The sequence below is a fragment of the Physella acuta genome, unplaced genomic scaffold, assembly GCF_028476545.2.
Source record: "Physella acuta isolate Inbredline_101_S28 unplaced genomic scaffold, ASM2847654v3 ptg000406l, whole genome shotgun sequence".
Classification (NCBI taxonomy): domain Eukaryota; kingdom Metazoa; phylum Mollusca; class Gastropoda; family Physidae; genus Physella; species Physella acuta.
Genome location: NW_026731925.1, coordinates 385,757 through 408,687, shown reverse-complemented (window position 1 = coordinate 408,687; position 22,931 = coordinate 385,757). Strand labels below are relative to the sequence as shown.

Sequence of the window (22,931 nt, the reverse complement as noted above, 5' to 3'; positions counted from 1 at the left end):
CATTTCGATTAAGAATTACGCGCATTGTGCTCGTGATACTAGCGAACTTCCTTAAAGCAAATCAGGTTTGTGAAACGTGTTGCAAAAATCATATAAAATAGTATCTAGTATGCGAAGTTGTACAGACATATAAAAGGCTTATTTAATATTATATTATTCAGATGGTGTTGCGTCAGTTGTATTTGCATTAACGGAAATGCGTGGGACTCAGGTTTCTTTATAAGATGCTCAAGTTGTTTGTTAGTTCATTCGGCCTGGTAGTCGATTCATCTTCCGGGGAAGTAAACTCTTCTGGCTTAGCATGTAAGTAGGCACGCATTGGTTAGATGGTTTTTTGGTTAATGGTAACTGGTAGCGTGGACTCAAATGTACAGCAAACAGTAAAATATGTAGACAACTGTTATAATCATACATTAGGAAAACTATTTTAGTAGGCTTTTTGAAATAAAACTAGAATGTGCTAAATCTATTTTTGCATATGTATTTTACACATGTATATAACAGATCTGATAAATATTGTAATACAAAAAATAGTTCCCTTTAAAAACCTGACGGTCTATAGGGTAAATGAAGTAGAGTTATTATGTTTCTGTGACCTCGGTATATGAAGGGATATTGTGGTCAGCAATATGCACAGCCGCATTTAAAACTGCAAATTTATATGTATATATAATGTATATATATATATATATATATATATATATATATATATATATATATATATATATATATATATATATCTTCTATATATATAAAAAGCAATGTATGTTTCTGTGTGTGTCCTTTATGCATTACTACACCTCTCAGCACATCGCCGTGAAACTTTGGGAAGTTGTTGAGAATATTCCTGGGGAGGTTTCTGCGAAAAAAAATATTTAAAATTCGCAGGGGTGGCGCCTTCACAGGGCGCGATTTGTTTTTTTATATATACGGTATATAAAAATAAAAGTCGATTTTGGTTTGGCATCGTTCTTCCTATAGCCATGAGATTTTGGGGAGTTCATTATACCACTCTAGGAAAAGGTTCTGTAAAAAAATAATTTTTAATTTCGCAAGGGCGGCGCCACGGGAGGGTCCGATTTTTCTCTATATACAGTATATAAAAATAATAAAGGTGAATTGCAGTGACACCGTTCATCCTATAGGCATGAAACTTTGAGGGTGTTGATTAGGACACTCTGAGGTAGGGTTCTGTAAAAAAAATCATTTTTAATTTCGCAAGGGCGGCGCCACGGGAGGGTGCGATTTTTCTCTATATACGGTTTATAAAATTTCGTTTTCACACCGTTCATCCGTGTACCATGAAACTTTGGGGAGATGATTAGATCACTCAATGGTAGGGTTCTGTAAAAAAAAATTGTTTAATATTGCAAGGGCGGCGCACCACCGGGGGGGGGCGATTTTTTTTCTCTAAACACGGTATATAAAAAATAAAACTCGGATGCGGTTCATCCGAGTACCATGAAACTTTAGGAAGTAGATGAGAATACTCCCGAGAATATTTCTGCGAAAAAGAAAACTATAATTTCTTACGGGCGGTGCCATATAGGGTACAACTTTCGTCAATACACGGTTTGGCGCCCAGAGTTTTAGAGCGACTAAGTTGGCACTTGGCATCCGTTAATCGAGCGCCCTGTATAGTGAGTAGGAAGTACTACTATATTCAGCGGTAAAACTACAACAGGCTTCTAAAAATAACTTTGTAACGCGAGGAAATCCTGTACAGTTTCGTCACCTTGCGAAAGATGAAAAAATAACTGTTTGAATATGAGGAACCTACTGTACAGTTTCGTCACTTTGCGAATGATGCAATAAGCATCAATTATTAGACGATCCAGGCCGAAATTGTGACCGAGCATCTAATAATAGACCATTAGTAACGCTAGCATATTGCATCAGTCGAACTGATGTTTAAAACACGTCAAATAATTTTTGTATGTGTTAAAGAAAAAAATCCTGTTCATTTGTGTCACTTTAGCGAATGACGAAATCTGCATCATTGTTTACAGGATGCTATTTCGCACGCTGGGTTATCCTATGAGCACGATGGCGCCTGTTAGTTTTGAGGAGCCAGGGGCCTTACGCTGCGCCTCTGCGGTAGTGTAATCGGGGGGTGGGGGGGGGGCTCCTGAGAGCGCCCCTCTACGTCCATGACATATGGGTGGTCACCGAAGTGTGTTCTACCTAATTATTTCGGTGAGTGATTAATATACACTCAAGATTTTCATGCGGTAGTGTAGGAAAACCCGTGTCCCGATAATTATTATCCAAGCGCAGGCATTGTTGACATTTAAATAACACAGTTTTAGAAAACAAGGTGATGCGTCTAAGAACATATGATTGGTAATGCATTGGTGATATCCTTCTAATATATTTCGTCAGACTTTATTCTATCCCCGCGGCAACGCGCGGGGGACGGGTACGCTAGTATATATATATAAATATATCGATATCAGTTCCTTCTAATAAGTTGTAACTAAAAAAAATATAATTATTTAAACGTTTTTAATTGAAATATTTATTGTGATAAACTATTAAATATAAAGTAATCATTGCTGGATTATGCAACATTACTACCTGAAAAAAGTTTTATTTTTAATCGTTTTAGCTATTAAATTGGATAGCTGAGAATTTTCGAAACATTCTAAAAATACGTATAAATAACAACTCAGATTATTAATAAAGATAATATTAGACAAAAAACATTATCAATTGTAACAAAAACAGTAAAATAATGTATACAACCAGTCCTATGGTATAATCAGGGCATGGTAAATTTTAATTATGTCTTCAAACAACCGTTACTTTAAATTTTCTGTACGTAATTTGATATTTGTGCATTTTATTTTTCAGAATGACCATGATAAAAATCTCTTCCTTTTTACTTCTGCTAACCGTCTTTGGTAAATATTGCTATGCATCCTTTTAATATTAGTATTGAAATTGTTTAGATACTATGGAATAGTGAGTTTGAGAGTTTTGTCCTGTACTGTAATTTGATAGCCTTTTAAGTCAAAAATTCGCGCGAAAGATTTACATAAACAATGGGTTTTTTGGGAGGGGGGGGGGGTGATGTTAAAAAATTAAATGAAGATAGTTATCTGATGTGTTGTAATTAATTGACGAGTAAGTATTGTTATCGTGCTGAACAGTCAACACAAACTCTGGTCGTTTAGCCCTTTTTAAACCTCCCAAATATAAAGGATATATTGTAATCGTTAAAAAAATGTAAATCGTGAATTTTACAAATTTTTACTTTTTATAACATTCCTGAGTCGTCTGTCTTTGTGGAACGGTAACTTGATTACCAGTTCAGTTTTGTCAGCTCCATTTTATATAACTATTATATCGAATTTGCAGTTAATTTTTCATTTTTGTGCGATTTTCGACAAACAGAACTGGTACTTACTTTAATACTGGTTTCCCGAAAGCCAATAACTAGGGTATCGTTTACGTAAGGTGGACGAAATTTCACATATGGGTATTTCGTTGTATTCGCAAGTTTCTGATGTTTTTTAAAAAGATTTTCAATTACTAAAAAATTTACTTTATGTATAAGGCAATACAAATGTTCCTCTAACCACTAACATGTCCCTTCTTGTATGTATCCTTATAATGATGATCAAAGATTACACAAGAATGTACACAGCGAAACGCTAGCACAGCAATATATTTGACACGTTCTAAATTGCTATTTCATTTCAGCTTTTAAAGATGTCCGATCTGAAGTCACTGACGCCCCTCAAGATAAAAGGCAGATAAGAACTGAATTTACTCGGCCAGGAAGAGAAGTCACTGATGCCCCTCAAGATAAAAGGCAGATAAGAACTGAATTTACTCGGCCAGGAAGAGAAGTCACTGATGCCCCTCAAGATAAAAGGCAGATAAGAACTGAATTTACTCGGCCTGGAAGAGAAGTTACTGATGCCCCTCAAGATAAAAGGCAGATAAGAACTGAATTTACTCGGCCAGGAAGAGAAGTCACTGATGCCCCTCGAGATAAAAGGCAGATAAGAACTGAATTTACTCGGCCAGGAAGAGAAGTCACTGATGCCCCTCAAGATAAAAGGCAAATAAGAACTGAATTTACTCGGCCAGGAAGAGAAGTCACTGATGCCCCTCAAGATAAAAGGCAGATAAGAACTGAATTTACTAGACCAGGCAGAGAAGTCACTGATGCCCCTCAAGATAAAAGGCAGATAAGAACTGAATTTACTAGACCAGGAAGAGAAGTCACTGATGCCCCTCAAGATAAAAGGCAGATAAGAACTGAATTTACTCGTCCAGGCAGAGAAGTCACTGATGCCCCTCAAGATAAAAGGCAGATAAGAACTGAATTTACTAGACCAGGAAGAGAAGTCACTGATGCCCCTCAAGATAAAAGGCAGATAAGAACTGAATTTACTCGGCCAGGTAGAGAAGTCACTAATGCCCCACAAGATAAAAGGCAGATAAGAACTGAATTTACTCGGCCAGGAAGAGAAGTCACTAATGCCCCTGAAGATAAAAGGCAGATAAGAACTGAATTTACTCGGCCAGGAAGAGAAGTCACTGATGCCCCTCAAGATAAAAGGCAGATAAGAACTGAATTTACTCGGCCAGGAAGAGAAGTCACTGATGCCCCTCAAGATAAAAGGCAGATAAGAACAGAATTTACTCGGCCAGGAAGAGAAGTCACTGATGCCCCTCAAGATAAAAGGCAGATAAGAACTGAATTTACTCGTCCAGGCAGAGAAGTCACTGATGCCCCTCAAGATAAAAGGCAGATAAGAACTGAATTTACTAGACCAGGAAGAGAAGTCACTAATGCCCCTGAAGATAAAAGGCAGATAAGAACTGAATTTACTCGGCCAGGAAGAGAAGTCACTGATGCCCCTCAAGATAAAAGGCAGATAAGAACTGAATTTACTCGGCCAGGAAGAGAAGTCACTGATGCCCCTCAAGATAAAAGGCAGATAAGAACTGAATTTACTCGGCCAGGAAGAGAAGTCACTGATGCCCCTCAAGATAAAAGGCAGATAAGAACTGAATTTACTAGACCAGGCAGAGAAGTCACTGATGCCCCTCAAGATAAAAGGCAGATAAGAACAGAATTTACTCGGCCAGGAAGAGAAGTCACTGATGCCCCTCAAGATAAAAGGCAGATAAGAACTGAATTTACTAGGCCAGGAAGAGAAGTCACTTATGCCCCTCAAGATAAAAGGCAGATAAGAACTGAATTTACTAGACCTGGCAGAGAAGTCACTGAAGCCCCTCAAGATAAAAGGCAGATAAGAACCGAATTTACTCGGCCAGGAAGAGAAGTCACTGATGCCCCTCAAGATAAAAGGCAGATAAGAACTGAATTTACTCGGCCAGGCAGAGAAGTCACTGAAGCACCCTAAAAACGAGTTTACTATCCCACACAGGGAGGTAACTAGACCCCCTTTTTGTATGACGGCTATATGTAAAACACAAAGCCACAATGCCATAAAGTACTGACTATTTCATGCGAAATTGTTATAATATATTTAATATGAATAAACTCTGTTCTTTTCTGTTTCAAAATTAATTTATCTGTATTGAGTCATTTTAAACTTAATTCATACAATTTAGTCCTGAAATGGTTTAACAATGTGATTCCTTTAAGACAACCGTATTCTGACTCATAGGGCGTAAGCAGTGACAGATTAATGGGAAGCTTAGAGTCCAGCCTCTCGTTGTTCAGAGCACCAAAATTTGCTCTTATGAGCAATATTAATTTAATTGTCTTACAAACTGATGTTTCTGTTAGGAAAGTGTTGCTTATTAATTTAACGAAGGCCGTTGAAATATGTGATATTCACCATGAAAAAACTTCATCCTCCAAACCTCTATCCTCTAGTAACATAACCTGTTATCGACTTTTGCTGTTTATATAAAGCAACGTATTGAATCTTATACAGACGGACAAGAAAACATTTTTGATATACCACGTCAAACTAACTTCAACATTCGTCAATTGTTTAAATTTAAACTTGTTTTAAAATTAATCACATTTTTTAGCTGATGTAACTGGTCTTTAACTGTCGCGCCATCAACACTATGCCATTATTGTCTGTTGTTTATGAATATCTACACCATTCATGCCGATCACCATCACTGTGAATTGTAAGTTAAAAACTATATTACAATACATTTTAAAATGTTCAAGGCGACTAAAATCAGCCTTAATACTTTGACGAGAGATATTTTGTCTGAGATCAATTTCCTTAGATAATCTCTCCTATCATCAATAAAACAGACTCTAACTCAACTGTACACTAGCTACTGTTAGATCTGTTCAGCAAGGGTAAATTTACTTACTTTCGTAAAAATAAATTTTGATTAATATAAATTAAATAGTCATTAGATATGTATTTCTAATTAATAATAACAATACTTAATAAAGATATTAAGGCAGAAAGCTAGATTTTAGGGATTAGTAAAGTAAGGTAAAGTGCAATAGTTTTGACAACTCATATAACGAAGGGGCAACGATATTAGAAGTGAAGGCTTTAAGAATGCCACTCTCCGTGTGGGGGCTGGGGCTGACTTCCCTTGAGAGTCTCCGGGTAGTTTATCATTGTGGTATAACGCCAATTTGGACATAATAGATTTTAAAAGCAAATTATCACGATGAAGAAGACTATGTGGCGTAATTCGTTGCTTTATATTGTCTGTGTTAATTTTGTTTTGTTTTCCCATTTTTAGAAGTTTTATTTAAACGTCAATTTGGTTTTATGAAGCGCAGGGCCGCTTTATAAGTTCCTTACCCTGAAATCGTAATCCCTGACTCCGTTGATAATGAAATTCTTTTCTATATATTAAGTGCCGGGTGTGGAAAGATCAGTTGTTTTTTTTTAAAACTAATATGTTGTTTGCTACTACTACCAATTGATTGCATAAAAGCTACTTACATTTACTCTGTATTAAACCATCTTAGTTTAAAAAAAACAACTGAAGTTGAAAAACTTTTGTGTTTAAATATAATTTACAATCATTAAGAACTTTTTTTGTAAGTCTGGAGTAAACACAAGGTGGAGTAGAGTTTTTATTAGTTCGTTTTTTTATTTTATTTTTTTTATTTTAGTGATGTTTTTTTTTTAAATTTGGGACTGTATGTATATTACCTACTTGTTCGTTTTTTTTTAAAAATAGTGTTAGACGAAATAATGAATAATTAAAAATGAAGAAATAAGCCGAAAATGCACAGCTTTGAATAGTTTATTTCATCTTCTAAATATTCTTGCAATTGTAGTGTCATCCCGATACTACTGTACAACGGGAACTATAGCGTTACGAGTGACCAAAGCATCCTTCTTAGCTGGAAACTTGACAATAAATCTGAGCCCCGCATCTTTAGCACTGCCGTCAGGATAAGCTGAAACTAAAGTACATTCACATGAAAGTGAGCACTTAAATATATGTAACTATGCGATATGTATTGATGATAACGTGATTAATCATACAGTGTAAGCTGTAGAGAGAGGTATAGCTGCAGCCTTATTCTGCCCTGGAGTCACAAGGAATAAGTCAACCTAGTTGATAGTAATAAGTAAAATAGTGTAGTTCAACAGTTAGGAGAAACAGGACCTATTTCTACGGGGAATATTTAATTGTAACATGAAATGTGAGAATAGATCGTATATTCAGCTAGTGCTTTAAGTGTTAGAATAGAATCAAAGAAATCGCTTAATTTAACATGTAGGTGGGACTGAGACAATCTCCCCATGAAGTAGAGTACAGTGAACTGTGATAGAACGATATGTGAGCTACTCCTCCGTGAGATGATTCACGGAAAAGGATATAATCTATCTATCTATCTATCTATATATATATATATATATATATATATATATATATATATATATATATATATATATATATATATATATATATATATATTTATATATATATATATATATATATATATATAATTCTCTTCTGTGAGACGCTAGAAAACAAGCTGTAAGCGCGCTCCCTACCACCCCCACCCCTACATGGTCTGGTGAGCTGTGGTTCATGCTAAATGTTTACAAGCAGAGCCGGGTTTAGAGACGACTATTCGGGGCAGATAATTTAGTTTGAAACGATTTTAAACGTAGGGGGGGGGATAGCTAAGTGGAGTTTACTTTAACGGATGGGGGGGGAGGAGGGGGGGGTTATCGTCCTTAACGAGCTACTTATAGTTTTTTAAACAAATATTTTTTAGTGGCAGCGTTGGTACTGTCGAATTCACAAATTATGAATTACTGAAAAGTAGAAAAAAAAACTAAATAGCGGCGTATGATATGCCGCGGGTCGGCTCTTCTAGTAATAATAGTATAGTCTACTGCCACTACAGGACAAATGTTATAGCTGAGTAAAATCAAACTGCAAAGGGAAACTCAGAGCAGGAATATTTATATAAGTAATAACAAAATCGCAAAGCTAGCACAGCTACAGTAAACTTAATAACCAGGTCTATGATCTCTTGTCTCTGGCAAGGTCTACGGCCGGCAAAAAAAAAATTAACAAACATGCCTGATAACCACTTGAGTTTACGGCCTGTAGTAAAATTATAAGTTACTAATACATAAAGGTGTAAGAATAAGTAACGAATTCATTAACTTAAAATTTCTTTCAATTTAAGAATATACATATTTTAATGTTTTTAATGTATATATATATATATATATATATATATATATATATATATATATATATATATATATATATATATATAAGATTACACTTACCTGCAGCAGACAACACATACAGAAAGAAGAAAATACAGAACAGCTTCATGATGACTACTGTAAATATAACACAAATTTGAAATGTCAATAAAATTAATTTGAATTGGTCATTTTTTTTTAAATACCAAATGATTTCAATATTCATTCTTACAAATGGAAAAGAAAGCCTACATGAGTTAATATTTTTTTACAAATAACATTACGTTTGATGTTTAAGTTTTGTCGCTGACATTGTAATATTTTATTTCCAGTTAAGGACATTTGTTTGAAGAAATGTGCCAACATAAATTAAATTATAGTTTACTGTTTTTTAGAAGAATAAAAAATATTGCTTGTATTTATGTTTCCATAATACGAATTGGTTTTGTGTTTACGTAAATAATACAATGAAAAAAAAACATAACATAAACATAATTAAAAATATGAGGATCTTTCAAAAGCAGACATTTTCTAATTACGTAGATCAAAACTTCTTATTTCTAATACAAACTATATTCACGTCAGTGAATTTATTTTAAATTTAAATTTTGTTTTTCTAGTTGTAAGTCGTGTCTAAGAGCTAATTAACCTTCACATTTTACATATAAACTGCTCATACACGGTCAACAACAGCTAAAAAAAGACCTACCTTTAAGGTTTCTTCAGTTAGTCTGTAGGAAAATTACAAGATCAAACGTTTCTGTTGGTTGTACAACACAATCGTGGGCCTTATAAAGGAAATAGCGGAATAACATTTACATACGTATACATGTTAATTATCAGCCGTGCACTAATCATATTGTATTACATAAAGATTCTTGGATTATTTATTGTTTAAATTTGATATCGTTTGTATTTCTGAGTATTTATGTAAGTTTATAAACGTAACTCTACATTAACGGTTCACTGATACTGTTGATAATTTCAGTGCAATTCGGTGTTACTGTAATCATTGTAAACACGCTATAACAGAACTGATTAAGTGTATACATTAATCGAGTAACCATGCAGAGCAGAGAGGGTGACTGTTTTAATAGCTGACATATTTTATTTGACGTTTATTTGTGTAATATGTATTATCCTTGTGATATTTAGTAAAAAAAGGATATGCTCTCTCTCTAACGATTGTTAGTACTGTATGTATTTGGTATAATATAGGCTACTTGCTTTAAAAGAACAAAACCGGTTTTTAAAAAGGTTGCCTTTAAAACCATACAGTCCATGTTAGTTTGTTGCAGTGACCTCAAACTATTGAGTGATAGAGTGATCAGCACTTTGCCCACCTTCTTTTGTATCCTGTAACGTAAATCTATTTTATTTTACTAACAAACATTGGTACTAAATGTTGAATGTAATAACATATTAATTATGTATCGAATGTATATCGAATGTATACTAATAAAACAATTCTTTATAACTTTTCGCAAATTTAATGTTTTCATTCACAAAGTTTCCCTTTCAAACCTGACGGTCTATGGGGCGAGTGAAGTAGAGTTCACTTGTTTCTGTGACCTCGGCATATGAAGAGATAGTGTGTCAGCCGCCTTTACTTTAAGGTGGACTCAGGAACGGACTACTGAATCCGGTTTCGAACTCGAGACATACGGGTTAGCAGACCACTCCATCCCCATATATATATATATATATATATATATATATATATATATATATATATATATATATATATGTATGTATATATATATGTATATAATTATGTATATAAGAAAAGAAAAAAAAATATGTATTATCAAATTCACCATTACAAACAATAGGCCAAAGTTAATTGTTTAATGTTGTTGGATATTAAGCCTGGTAGGTATTTATGTTTGTAAAGAAACTAAACAGTATTCCCAAACGAAGTTTTATTTTTCAGAAATAAAGAAAGTGAAACAAATCAATAAAGAACAGTTTTCTAAAGAATTAGTATAAAAGTAATTTTAAAAAAAATAGGATTATAGTGCTGCATAGAAAAATTTATAAATACATGACAAAAACAATGAGAGGAATATTTTTTATCAGAGAAGAGAAAAATATATGTATGTATTAATAAAAATATAGTGTATGTTGTTAAACAGACTGAAGGATTATATACAATCTAATAACGTGATCGATAACAGCTGCAGCTGTTTGTAGCTTCTGGTTGCAGTGTCAAAATTTAATATCGGTATCTTTTTTTAAGGTAATTTATCATAATCCATGATCGTCTTAAAAAAATATGGAAATTCGTTCTTTGTTCTTCATTGTGCATTTGTAAAGGATTTCTCGCAACATAGTTACATGTTACTTGTTAACATTTGGTATGTTGGTTCCGTCCGCAACCTGTTTTTCTTTTTTGAAGTGATTCCACAGACTTCGTCAATTAAAGAAAATAATCTTTAATCGACAATCTTTTTTTTAAAATTAATTTTGTTTGACCTTTTCTAGCAAGTATAATATAATAGCCTGTTAGTTTGAAATTAAAAATATTATGGTTTAAATTTGTAATATTGTAGATTGAACTACAATTCAGTCAAGATATGAGGTAAAATAATGTCGTTATCCTTAAACATTTAGATCATGAAACTAATATAGTTGACATATTGCAACTTTTCTTCAAGAGATGCATGTGTCTGTTAACACTATTGAAACCTCACATTTAAGTCCTAATTTAAAACGTAGCCAACACAACATATAATAGGTTATACAATACGTTATTGACTATAAGTATAGGTGGTGAGATTTTAAAATATTCGGTCGCGTTTGACGGAGGTGCGAATCTAATTTTTTTTAAAAATAAATCTGTTGTTCATGCTTTATTCATTTATCACCATCATTATTTACTAATTTCATATATCGTTGCTGATGTATAAATGTAGACCAAAGCAATGGCAGGTTTAATATAAAAATAAATATTACTGTATAATTAATTGTGTTTCGTGTAATTGTCGTATTCGTTTAAATAAATATAAATTATAATCAAACATGTTCCTAATAATTAAATTTACTACATTTTCCAAGGGATAACTAGGTATAAAGTGACTTGGGATCAAAGTGTACGTGTTTAATATTTGCGATAAAAAATGTATACAATGTACTATCTAGGATTTAATTTAACAAATAATGCGACATCTAACAAGTTTCTCAAATATGTAATGTAGATGTACTTGAAAATACATAGCATATATAAAGGATACAAAAAGCAAAGTATAGTCAAATAAATAATGCTTGTATGGTCACCCTGCCGCAAATTAAAATATAATTACACAACATTTGAAATTAATCCTTACCATATATGGACAAAGCGCTTGTTATCAAACGCTAGAATTAGATAAACCACCTGTGATCAAAGACCCTCTGCTGAGAAAACAACTGTGGTCAAACCCCCTATGGTCAAAGCCACTATGGTAAAAGCCCCGTTATGGTCAAAGACCCGCTGTGGACAAAGCCACGTTGTGGACAAAGCCCCTATGGTCAAATCCCCTCTGGGGTCAAACCACCTATGGTTAAACCCCCTATGGTCAAAGCACCAGTGGTCAAAGGTCCGCGCATCGTTTAACCATATTGACAAGTGAAGGTGATCGCACCAAGGGAATTAATACATTTCATAGCGGTGTTAGTTTCTAATCGTTTTAAATATTAACAAGAACTACTGAAAACTTAGCATAATTTGTCATTTGAAACAAACTAGATTAGGTAAAAAGCTCATCTGTCTTATTGATAAAGTAGCCTTAAGGCTTTTATCCAGGTATATATATATAACTACTCATTGACGTGTACGATTTCAAATCGCTGTTAAAATTATTTTAATATGAGCTTTAAGTTGTTTATCCCATATCACATAACAAACGAGTGTCTCATGAAAATATATAATATATAATATTTATAATCTCTAGGATCATAGAGTTCGCCGCTGATATCCTTTTTAAAAGAGTTATGAAGTTTAACATATTCGTCACAGAAAATAAAATAATATATAAATAATTAGTCATTAAGTAGCCTGCATAGCTATCCATTACACAGCTACTTAATGTGCATGGAGTTATGGTACTACGTTTAACAAGCGATGTCCCAGAGTGACCAATAGCTTCCCCGGGACACACTAGGATTTAGATGGGCTAATATAATTGTTCACACATTAGAATAATGAGCGCCCGCCGGCGCCCTGGCAGTTGGCGACAGCGAGCGCCCCGGACGCGTCTCTCACACGTTGGCGGTCGCTGATGTGTGTTCTACCTGACTATTACAGAGGTTGATTAACGCATACTCAAGGCTTTCATACATTACGCTTTGGTGCGTCTATGCGGCAGTGTGGACCAACCCGCGCCCCAACAACCTTTATGTGGTTTTTCTGGGTTTTTTATGCATTACCAAACATTTCATTCGTTTGTCATTGCTAATACTCCTGTGGAGGTTTCTGCGAATTTTTTTTCCGATTTGGTGGCGCCCCGGCAGGGTTCGATTTAGCTCCCCAGGCTTTCCAGTGAGTACTATGGTACCTTTGTTCGTTTAATAATTGCGGAAAGCTAGGAATACAATGGGCTAAATAATCGCTCACTATACCGAGTGAGGCGCCTTATTACCTAGGCCCACCAACCTACATATCTAACTCCCTGCCTACTTACCTACCTATCTACTAACCTGCCTGCACTGCTGCCTACTTTTCTACCTGCCGTTATTCCTGCCAAACTGCTTTCCTTCCACCCCGCCTGTCCGCCAAACCTCACATCCTACTTACACACACACACACATATGTTCGTATGTATATATGTATGTGCTAACGTGCTCTAGGACTATGTATTTTTACATTTCTGTTTGTTACAATATATATATATATATATATATATATATATATATATATATATATATATATATATATATATATATATATATATATATATACATATATATATATATATAATAACATTTTAAACATGGCACTCAATGTTTCAGTTGTTGATGTTACTTCTAAAACTGCATGCTTGTACTTGTATCTGCATAAAAAGAATCAGAAAAGTTTTGAAGGTTAAGAAAGTGTTTAAAAGTTTCAACAATTCAATTGAAACTAACCTATAAAGTTTAAAATTTTCAACAATTTAATTGAAACTAACCTATAAAATTTAAAATTTTAAACAATTCAATTAAAACTAACCTATACAGTTTAAAATTTTCAACAATTTAATTGAAACTAACCTATTTCTGCAGCAGGAAAAAACCAAACTCGTGTGAATTTAAGGCCTGCCGATGTAACGTTGAGATGGGCAGATGCATGGGCCGGTTTAAGTTCAACAAAGTATATGCCCACTATTGCCACAGAAAGTGCCGCTTTGAGAAGTAGACTGCAGGTAAATTGCAGGTGAACTGCAGGTAGAATTCAGGTTGGCATAGAGGCGTGCCCCTACTACACCAAATATCGTTTACATCAAGATTAAACTTATTATTTATCTTCAATGGAAGACATTTTTTTTACTTTTTATGCTGGTAGTAGATTAGGATACTTCTAAAAGCAAAAGATATCAATTTTTTTTTAAATGTGATTTATTATTGGAAAATGCAAAATTTAATTACTTGTATTTATATTATAAACGAATAAACATTTTTAGTAGTTGAAAATACACGTATAATGAATATAATTTAAGGTCTTATTTTATATAATTAATTTAATAAACACCTATTTTACAAATTTAGAAAATTAAACTAAAGATACAAAAATAAAGATGAATATAAAAAGAAAATATCATGTACCAATTTTGTTTTACACTTAGACTAATAATAAAAATAATAAGACTTTAATAGCTAGAAACGAATTAAACACCCATACTCACTGAGTGACACTGTTTGGTGTCATATACAGGTGTGCAAACGACACGAGCCTGGGGTAACACCTTTTGTAAGGGTAAAACATGACCAGCAATGAAGGTGACACACCATGAGGTTGTCAGTGGAGGTGACATAATTTGAGGTATCACAGCACATGACACATTATGAGGTCATAACACGAGATGACCCACTATAAGGTCATGACATGTGGTGACAAAACCAAAGGTGAGACACAATAATGCCATTACATATGGTGACATAAATTGAGGTAATCACAGAAGGTGACAAAACATAAGTTCAGTATTTGAGGTGACACACCGTAGGGTCATTACAGATTGTGACATATATTTAGGTAATTACAGACGTTGAGACAACATAAAACTTATACAGAAAGTGACACTACATGAGATTATTACTAAAATACACGAGTTCGAAACAAAAGGGGACATAATATTAGGTTATCTCTCAGACACACCATAAGATCATTACAGATGGTGACATAAATTTAGATAATTATATTTATACAGCAGGTGACAATACATGTGATTATTACTGAAGGATATACAACTTTAGTTTGAAAACTATTAGGTCATCATTTGAGGTGCCACACCATAAGATGATTACATGTGGTGTTATAATTTGAGGTGAAACAGTATGAGTTGATAACTTTAGGTAATACAAAATGAGGTGACTAGTGGAATTAACAAAGGTGTGGTCATCACGGCCTGGTGTATATACATGAGGTGAAACACCATAAGGTCGCCACTATTGGTGACTCAACACGAGATTTCCACTGACGGTGACACATCAAGAAGTCTCCACTGTAGTGTAAACATATTGCGCTGTATTTTAAGTTAGTCGTCAACTTTGTTTTCATAATTCTCAGGCCTCCTTCAAGAAATATCTATCCTTTAAATTACACAGTGAAATTTAGGAAAAGGAAAAATGTGTTTTTATGTTTAGGGTGTTAGAAAATGTTTAAATTAAAATAAAATATCCGCTTGGAAAGTATACCCTAAACATGGTACCCATTGTTTTTAAACTTTAAAACCATTAAATCGCTTTTTTAATGAAGAAAAAATAGTGTATAAAGCCTGTATAATAAGATTAATTTTAACTAGCTTCAACAAGATGTTTAGTATTTTGTTTTCAGGAGATCAAACATATTAGGTTTGTAGAGTTTGTGAGAGGTTTGTAGAGTTTGTGAGGTGTTTGTAGAGTTTTTGAGAGTTTTGTAGAGTTTGTGAAATAACAGTAGAGTTTGTGATATGTTTGTAGAATGTGTGATGATAGGTCAGTACGGTTTGTGACAGGTTTCTTTAATTAGTAACAGACCAGTTGTAATTAATTGACGACAAAGGAAGTATTGTAAACGTGCTGAACAGTCAAAACAAATTCTGACCGTTTTCCCATTTTTAAACTTCTAAACCTTTTCGTATACAGAATATAAAGGATGTATTGTAATCATAAAAATCTAAATCTAGAATTTCATAAATTTTGACTTTTTACAACCTTCCTGATCCGTCTGTCCGTGTGAAACGATAACTTGATTACCACTTCGGTTAGGTCAGCTAAATTTCATATAAATATATCAAATTTGCAGTTTTCTTTTCATTTGTATGTGATTTTCGGGACCATAACTGGTACTTACTTTACTACTGGTTTCCCGAAAGCCAATAACTAGAGTACCGTTTAAGTTAGGTGGACGAAATTTCACGTATGGGTATTACGTTGTATCCGCAAGTTTCAGTTTAAAAAGATTTTCAATTACTAAAAAATTTTACTTTATGTATATTACAAAACATTTGTTCCTCTAACCGCAACTTATTTGAAATTTACATTAACACATCCCTTCTTGTATTTTTCCTTACAATGATGACCGACGTTTACATAAGAGTGTACTCAGCCACACGCTAGCACAGCAATATATTTAACAAGTTCTAAATTGCTATTCTATTTCAGCTTAAAAAGATGTCCGATCTAAAGTTACAGATGCCCCACACGAAAAGGCAGATAAGAACTGAATATACTAGACCAGACAGGGAAGTCGCTAAGGCCCCTCAAAATAAAAGGCTGATAAGAACAGAAATCACTCGTCCAGGCAGAGAAGTTGCTGATGCTCTCAAAATAAAAGGCAGATTAGAAATCAATTTACTCGGTGGGCAGTGAAGTTATAAATGCACGCCAAGTTAAAATCCGATAAGGACAGAATTTGTTCGAACAGGCAGATAAGTCATTGATCCCTCTTAATTAATAGGCAAATAAGAACTGAATTTACTCGGCAAAGACAGAGAAGTCAGTGATCCCTCTTAATTAATCGGCATATAAGAACTGAATTTACTCGGCAAAGACAGAGAAGTCAGTGATGCACTCAAGAAAAAGGCAGATACGTAAAGATTTTATTCGGTCAGGAAGAGAAGTTTCTGATACTCTTCAATATAAAAGGCAGATAAGAACTGAATTTATTAGACCAGGCAGAGAATTCACTGATGCTCTTCAAGATAAAAGGCAGATTAGAACAAAATTTACTCGGTGGGCAGGGAAGTTATAAATGCACGCCAAGTTTATACCCGATAAGAACAGAATTTATTCGTCCAGACAGAGAAGTCACATATGCCAGTCATGATGAAGGCATATTAGAACTAAATTTACTAAACCAACAAGAGAAGTCACTGATGGCCCTCAAGGCAGAAAAGAACAGAATTTACTCGGCCAGGCAGAGAAGTCACAGATTCCCTTCAAGATAAAAGCAGATAATAACAGAAATTACTCATTGGGCAGGGAAGTCAATGATTCCCTTTAATATACAAGGCAGATAAGAACTTAATTTACTCGGACAAGCAGAGAAGTCACTTATGCCCTCAAGATAAAAGGCAGACAAGAACAGAATTTACTCGGTTGGTAGCGAAGTCACTGATGCCCTCAAAATAAAAGGCAGATAAGAACAGAATTTACTCGGCCAGGCAGATAAGTCATTGATCCCTCTAAAATAATAGGCATATAAGAACTGAATTTACTCGGCAAAGAGAGAGATGTCACTGATGCCCTCAAGAAAAAGGCAGATAAGTACACATTTTATATGGTCAGGAAGAGAAGTTTCTGATACTCTTCGATATAAAAGGCAGATAAGAACTGAATTTACTAAACCAGGCAGAGAATTCACTGATGCTCTTCAAGATAAAAGTTAGATAAGAACAAAATTTACTCCGTGGCAGGGCAGTCTTGATGCCCCTTAAAATGAAAGGCAGATACAGACAGAATTTAGTAGGCCAGGCGGTTAAGTCACTGATGCCCCTCAAGATAAAAGGCATTTTAGAAAACGATTTACTCGGCCAGGCAGTTAAGTTACTGATGCCCCTCAAAATAAAAGGCAGATTAGAACAGAACTTACTAGACCAGGCAGAGGAGTTGCTGATGCCCTCAAAACAAAAGTCAGATAAGAACAGAATTTAAACTGTCAGGCAGAGAAGTCACTTATGCCCCACAAGATAAAAGGCAGATAAGAACGAAATTTACTCAGCAAGCCAGAGCAGTCACTGATGCCCCTCAAGGTAAAAGGCAGATAAGAACAGAATTTACTCTGTCAGGCAGTGAAGTCACTGATGACCTTCAAGATAAAAGGCAGATTAGAAATCAATTTACTCGGGGGGCAGGGAAGATATAAATGCACGCAAATGTTAAAACCCGATAAAAACAGAATTTATTCGACCAGGCAAAGAAGTCACAGATGCCCGTCCTGACGAAAGCATATTAGAGCTCAATTTACTAAACCAACAAGAGAAGTCACTGATGCCCCTCAAGATTAAAGACAGAAAAGAACAAAATTTACTTGGCCAGGCAGAGAACTCACTGATTCCCTTTAAGATAAAAGGCAGATAATAACAGAAATTACTTATTGGGCAGGGAAGTCAATGATGCCCCTTAATATACAAGGCAGATAAGAACTTCATTTACTCGGCCAAGCAGAGAAGTCGCTGATGCCCCTCAAGATAAAAGCAGGATAAGCACATAATTTACTCGGACAAGCAGAGCAGTCACTTATGCCCTCAAGATAAAAGGCAGATAAGAACTGAATATACTAGACCATGGTAGAGAAGGCACTTATGCTCCGCAAGATAAAAGGCAGATTAGAACATAATTTACTTTGTTGGTAGCGAAGTCACTGATGCCCTCAAAATAAAAGGCAGATAATAACAGAAATTACTTATTGGGCAGGGAAGTCAATGATCCCCCTTAATATACAAGGCAGATAAGAACTTAATTTACTCGGCCAAGCAGAGAAGTCGCTGATGCCCCTCAAGATAAAAGCAGGATAAGCACATAATTTACTCGGACAAGCAGAGCAGTCACTTATGCCCTCAAGATAAAAGGCAGATAAGAACTGAATATACTAGACCATGGTAGAGAAGTCACTGATGCTCCGCAAGATAAAAGGCAGATTAGAACATAATTTACTTTGTTGATAGCGAAGTCACTGATGCCCTCAAAATAAAAGGCAGATAAGAACTGAATTAACTCGGCAAAGAGAGAGATGCCCTCAAGATAAAAGGCAGATAAGAACTGAATTTACTAGACCAGGCAGAGAAGTCACTAATGCCCCTCAAGATAAAAGGCAGATAAGAACAAAATTTACTCCGTGGCAGGGCAGTCATTGATGCCCCTTAAAATGAAAGGCAGATAACAACAGAATTTACTAGGCCAGGCAGTTAAGTCACTGATGCCCCTCAAGATAAAAGGCTTATTAGAAAACTATTTACTCGGCCAGGCAGTTAAGTTACTGATGCCCCTCAAAATAAAAGGCAGATTAGAACAGAACTTACTAGACCAGGCAGAGAGGTCACTGAAGTCCTCAAGGTAAAAGTCGGATAAGAACAGAATTTACTCGTCAAGGCAGAGAAGTCACTTATGCCCCACAAGATAAAAGGCAGATAAGAACGAAATTTACTCAGCAAGCCAGAGCCGTCACTGATGCCCCTCATGGTAAAAGGCAGATAAGAACAGAATTTACTCTGTCAGGCAGTGAAGTCACTGATGACCTTCAAGATAAAAGGCAGATAAGAGCAGAATATACTAGGCCAAGCAGAGAATTCGCTGATGCCTCTCAAAATAAAAGCAGGATAAACACAGAATTTACTCGGACAAGCAGAGAAGTCAATTATGCCCTCAAGATAAAAGGCAGATAAGAACTGAATTCACTAGACCAGACAGAGAAGTCACTAATGCCCCTCAAGATAAAAGGCAGATAAGAACGAAATTTACTCCTTGGCAGGGCAGTCATTGATGCCCCTTAAAATGAAAGGCAGATAAAAACAGAATTTACTCAGCCAGGCAGAGAAGTCACTGATGCCCCTCAAGATAAAAGGCAGATAAGAACTGAATTTACTCAGCCAGGCAGAGAAGTCACTGATGCCCCTCAAGATAAAAGGCAGATAAGAACTGAATTTACTCGGCAAAGACAGAGAAGTCACTGATGCCCCTCAAGATAAAAGGCAGATTAGAAATCAATTCACTCGGTGGGCAGGGAAGTTATAAATGCACACCAAGTTAAAATCCGATAAGAACAGAATTTACTAGGCCAGGAAGAGAAGTCACTGATGCTCCTCAAGATAAAAGGCAGATAAGAACTGAATTTTCTTGGCAAGGCAGAGAAGTCACTGAAGTCCTCAAGGTAAAAGTTGGATAAGTACAGGATTTACTCGTCAAGGTAGAGAAGTCACAGATGCCCCACACTAAAAGGCAGATAAGAACTGAATATACTAGACCAGGCAGAGAAATCACTGATGCCCCTCAAGATAAAAGGCAAATAAGAACAGAATTTACTCGACAAAGACAGAGAAGTCACTGATTGCTCGTTTTATTGCGCTTTGTTAATACCTGCTTTGATGGCATATCAACACATGTTACCATGCTCATGTCAGACGTTGAAGCCTATACCATTTGAGTTGGTAGTTCTTAACTAATGGCAGGCATGGTCTTTAGCTGTGTCAATTTTTCACGAACGACGACGTAACTGGCTTGTGGTGCATGGTTGTGTGCACTACACTACTCAGTCTGTGGGAACCATTTGAGAAAATCGTATAAGCTGTTGCTAATGTAGCAAAAATCATCACTACAAATTGATTTCAGTTTAATAAAATTTTCGTGACTAGACTGCACTGTATTTACTTTGTTACATTTTGTTTTATGCCATGCATCAACTTACCCCACCTACCCCCGACTCACCTTCAAAATATAGTATATTTTGTGTTTATACAACATGTAGGCATACTTGTATTTTGTTTATTAATATCAAATGTAGTGTTTCTTTTTAACAAAAAAAAAAACTTACCAATTTCGGCACACTTGTATCACAATCACAACAGAATTAATGAATCCAACGAATATAGTATACACTGTTTTTTCACTTTCACGCAATTTGCAATGGGCGAAACTAAAATATAATTCAAAGTTTGTCGGTATTTAACATGTAGTCCAGTAAAGGCACGCGATCGTTCTACTTCATCCGGTTTCTTTGATTTCTTGGCAAAATGTGGTGGTGACACCACTTTTCTGGCTATCCTTTGTACACTCCCGTCCTCTCCAGACGCATGGACCCCATTGTTCACCTTATAAGGATCGCATCTAGCATTGTCTCTTGGCGTTCCACCATGTTGCATGTGGGCGATGAAGCGACGGCTTTTTACTTGGTTCTTTGATGATTGTCTCACCTCGTTGACATAGAAGGAGCAATAAAAGACAGTAGTGAGCGCATTTCGCAAAATTTTGGTGTTGATCCTTTGTGTTTAAGACACTCCCGTAATCTTCAGTCGCTTGGAGCCGATGGTTCACCTAATAAGGATAGCAACCTGCATCGTCTCCTCTCTTGAATGCTTCACCTTATTTCATGCCTATTTCGATGGTTGTCAAGATAGTAGCTATACAGTAACATATATTTTACGATATCAGTATTTTTATGGTTGTCGGCCTTATGGCTGTCGGCCTTATGTCCTGTCGGCCTTATTTCCTGTCGGCCTATTGGCTGTCGGCCTTTTTAGTCCATGTCGGCCTTTTGTCCGTGTCGGCCTTTTGTCTTGTCGGCCTTTTGGATGTCGGCATTTTGTCCTAGACCCTATTAATGTTATATATATATATATATATATATATATATATATATATATATATATATATATATATATATATATATATATATATATATACATATATATATATATACATATATATTTATATAAAGGATTACACTTACCTGCAGCAGACAACACAAACAGAAGGAAGGAAATACAGAACAGCTTTATGATGACTACTGTAAATATAACACAAATTTGAAATGTCAATAACATTAATTTGTATTAGTCATTTTTACTTTCTCGTATATTCGAAGTATAGAGAAAGTCTTGTAATCGTGCAAAAAAAATCGAGATTTTTGCAAATCTCGACGTTTTACACCTCACTGTTACAAAAAAACATAATTTTGCAATCTTGTCCGTATGTTTGTGTGTATGTGTGTGTCTGTGTGTCTGTGTGTCTGTAAACACGATAACTTGAGTACCATTACAGCCAGGTTGATGAAATTTCATATATAAGTATTTTATCAAAATCGTAGATCTGTATCAACTTTTGAGCGATTTCCAATAATCGGGAATGGTTATTTTTTTACTTTGAATTTTTCAAAAGCCTATAATTTTAGTACTATTTCAGATGGATAAAAGAAATTTCCCAAGTAAGTAAACAATTTAATTCTCTAACTTCTGTCAAATTTTGAGTAATTTCCGATGACCGGAAGTACTAATTTACACTATTTCTATTTTTCTCAAAATACTAATGTAAATTTATAAAGTACTAATAATATTCCGCACTATTATGCATATTTTATTTGGCGTTCACTGGTGTGCAATTCTTTTTCTACGAGATCTTATTCTATTTTTAAAAGCTTAAGTATTTAAAATGGATTAAAATTCATGTCTATATCCCGAGTTCTCATCCCCTGTTGTTTTTTTATATAAGAATTTTCGAGAAAGTTTAGGGAAGATCACTCCCGGTTTATTTAAATTCACAATGATTTCAATGTTCATTCTGACAAATGGAAAAGATAGCCTACATTAATTAATAATTTTTTACAATTAACCTTACGTTTGATGTTTAAATTTTGTCGTTGACATTGTAATATTTATTTCCAGTTGAGGACATTTGTTTGAAGTAAATGTGTCAACATAAATTAAATGATTGTTAACTGTTGTTCAGAAGAAAAAAAATATACTTGTATTTATGTTTCCATAATACGCATTGTTTTTGTTTTTACGTAAAAAACACAATGAAAAAAATATTAACATAATTAAACATATAAGGATCTTTCAAAAGCAGATATTTTCTAATTACGTAGATCGAAACTTCTTATTTTTATACAAACTATATTCACGTCAA

General features: G+C 34.8%; 1 protein-coding gene and 1 long non-coding RNA gene across 2 annotated transcripts; one reads left to right on the top strand and one right to left on the bottom strand.

Moving 5' to 3' along the window:
* The first annotated feature begins 3,477 nt into the window (after nt 1-3,477).
* On the top strand, nt 3,478-5,384 carry LOC131942467 (serine/arginine repetitive matrix protein 2-like). The gene is made up of 2 exons (XM_059302364.1): nt 3,478-3,481; nt 3,706-5,384. Exons 1-2 carry the CDS (start codon nt 3,478-3,480, stop codon nt 5,382-5,384), a joined length of 1,683 nt encoding a protein of 560 aa, XP_059158347.1.
* Nucleotides 5,385-7,220: 1,836 nt separating this feature from the next.
* Nucleotides 7,221-9,526, bottom strand: LOC131942474 (uncharacterized). The gene is made up of 3 exons (XR_009386761.1): nt 9,367-9,526; nt 8,739-8,795; nt 7,221-7,387 (listed from the first exon to the last, which is right to left on the bottom strand). It is a non-coding gene; the product is annotated as an uncharacterized LOC131942474 (long non-coding RNA).
* Between the last annotated feature and the right edge of the window lie 13,405 nt (nt 9,527-22,931).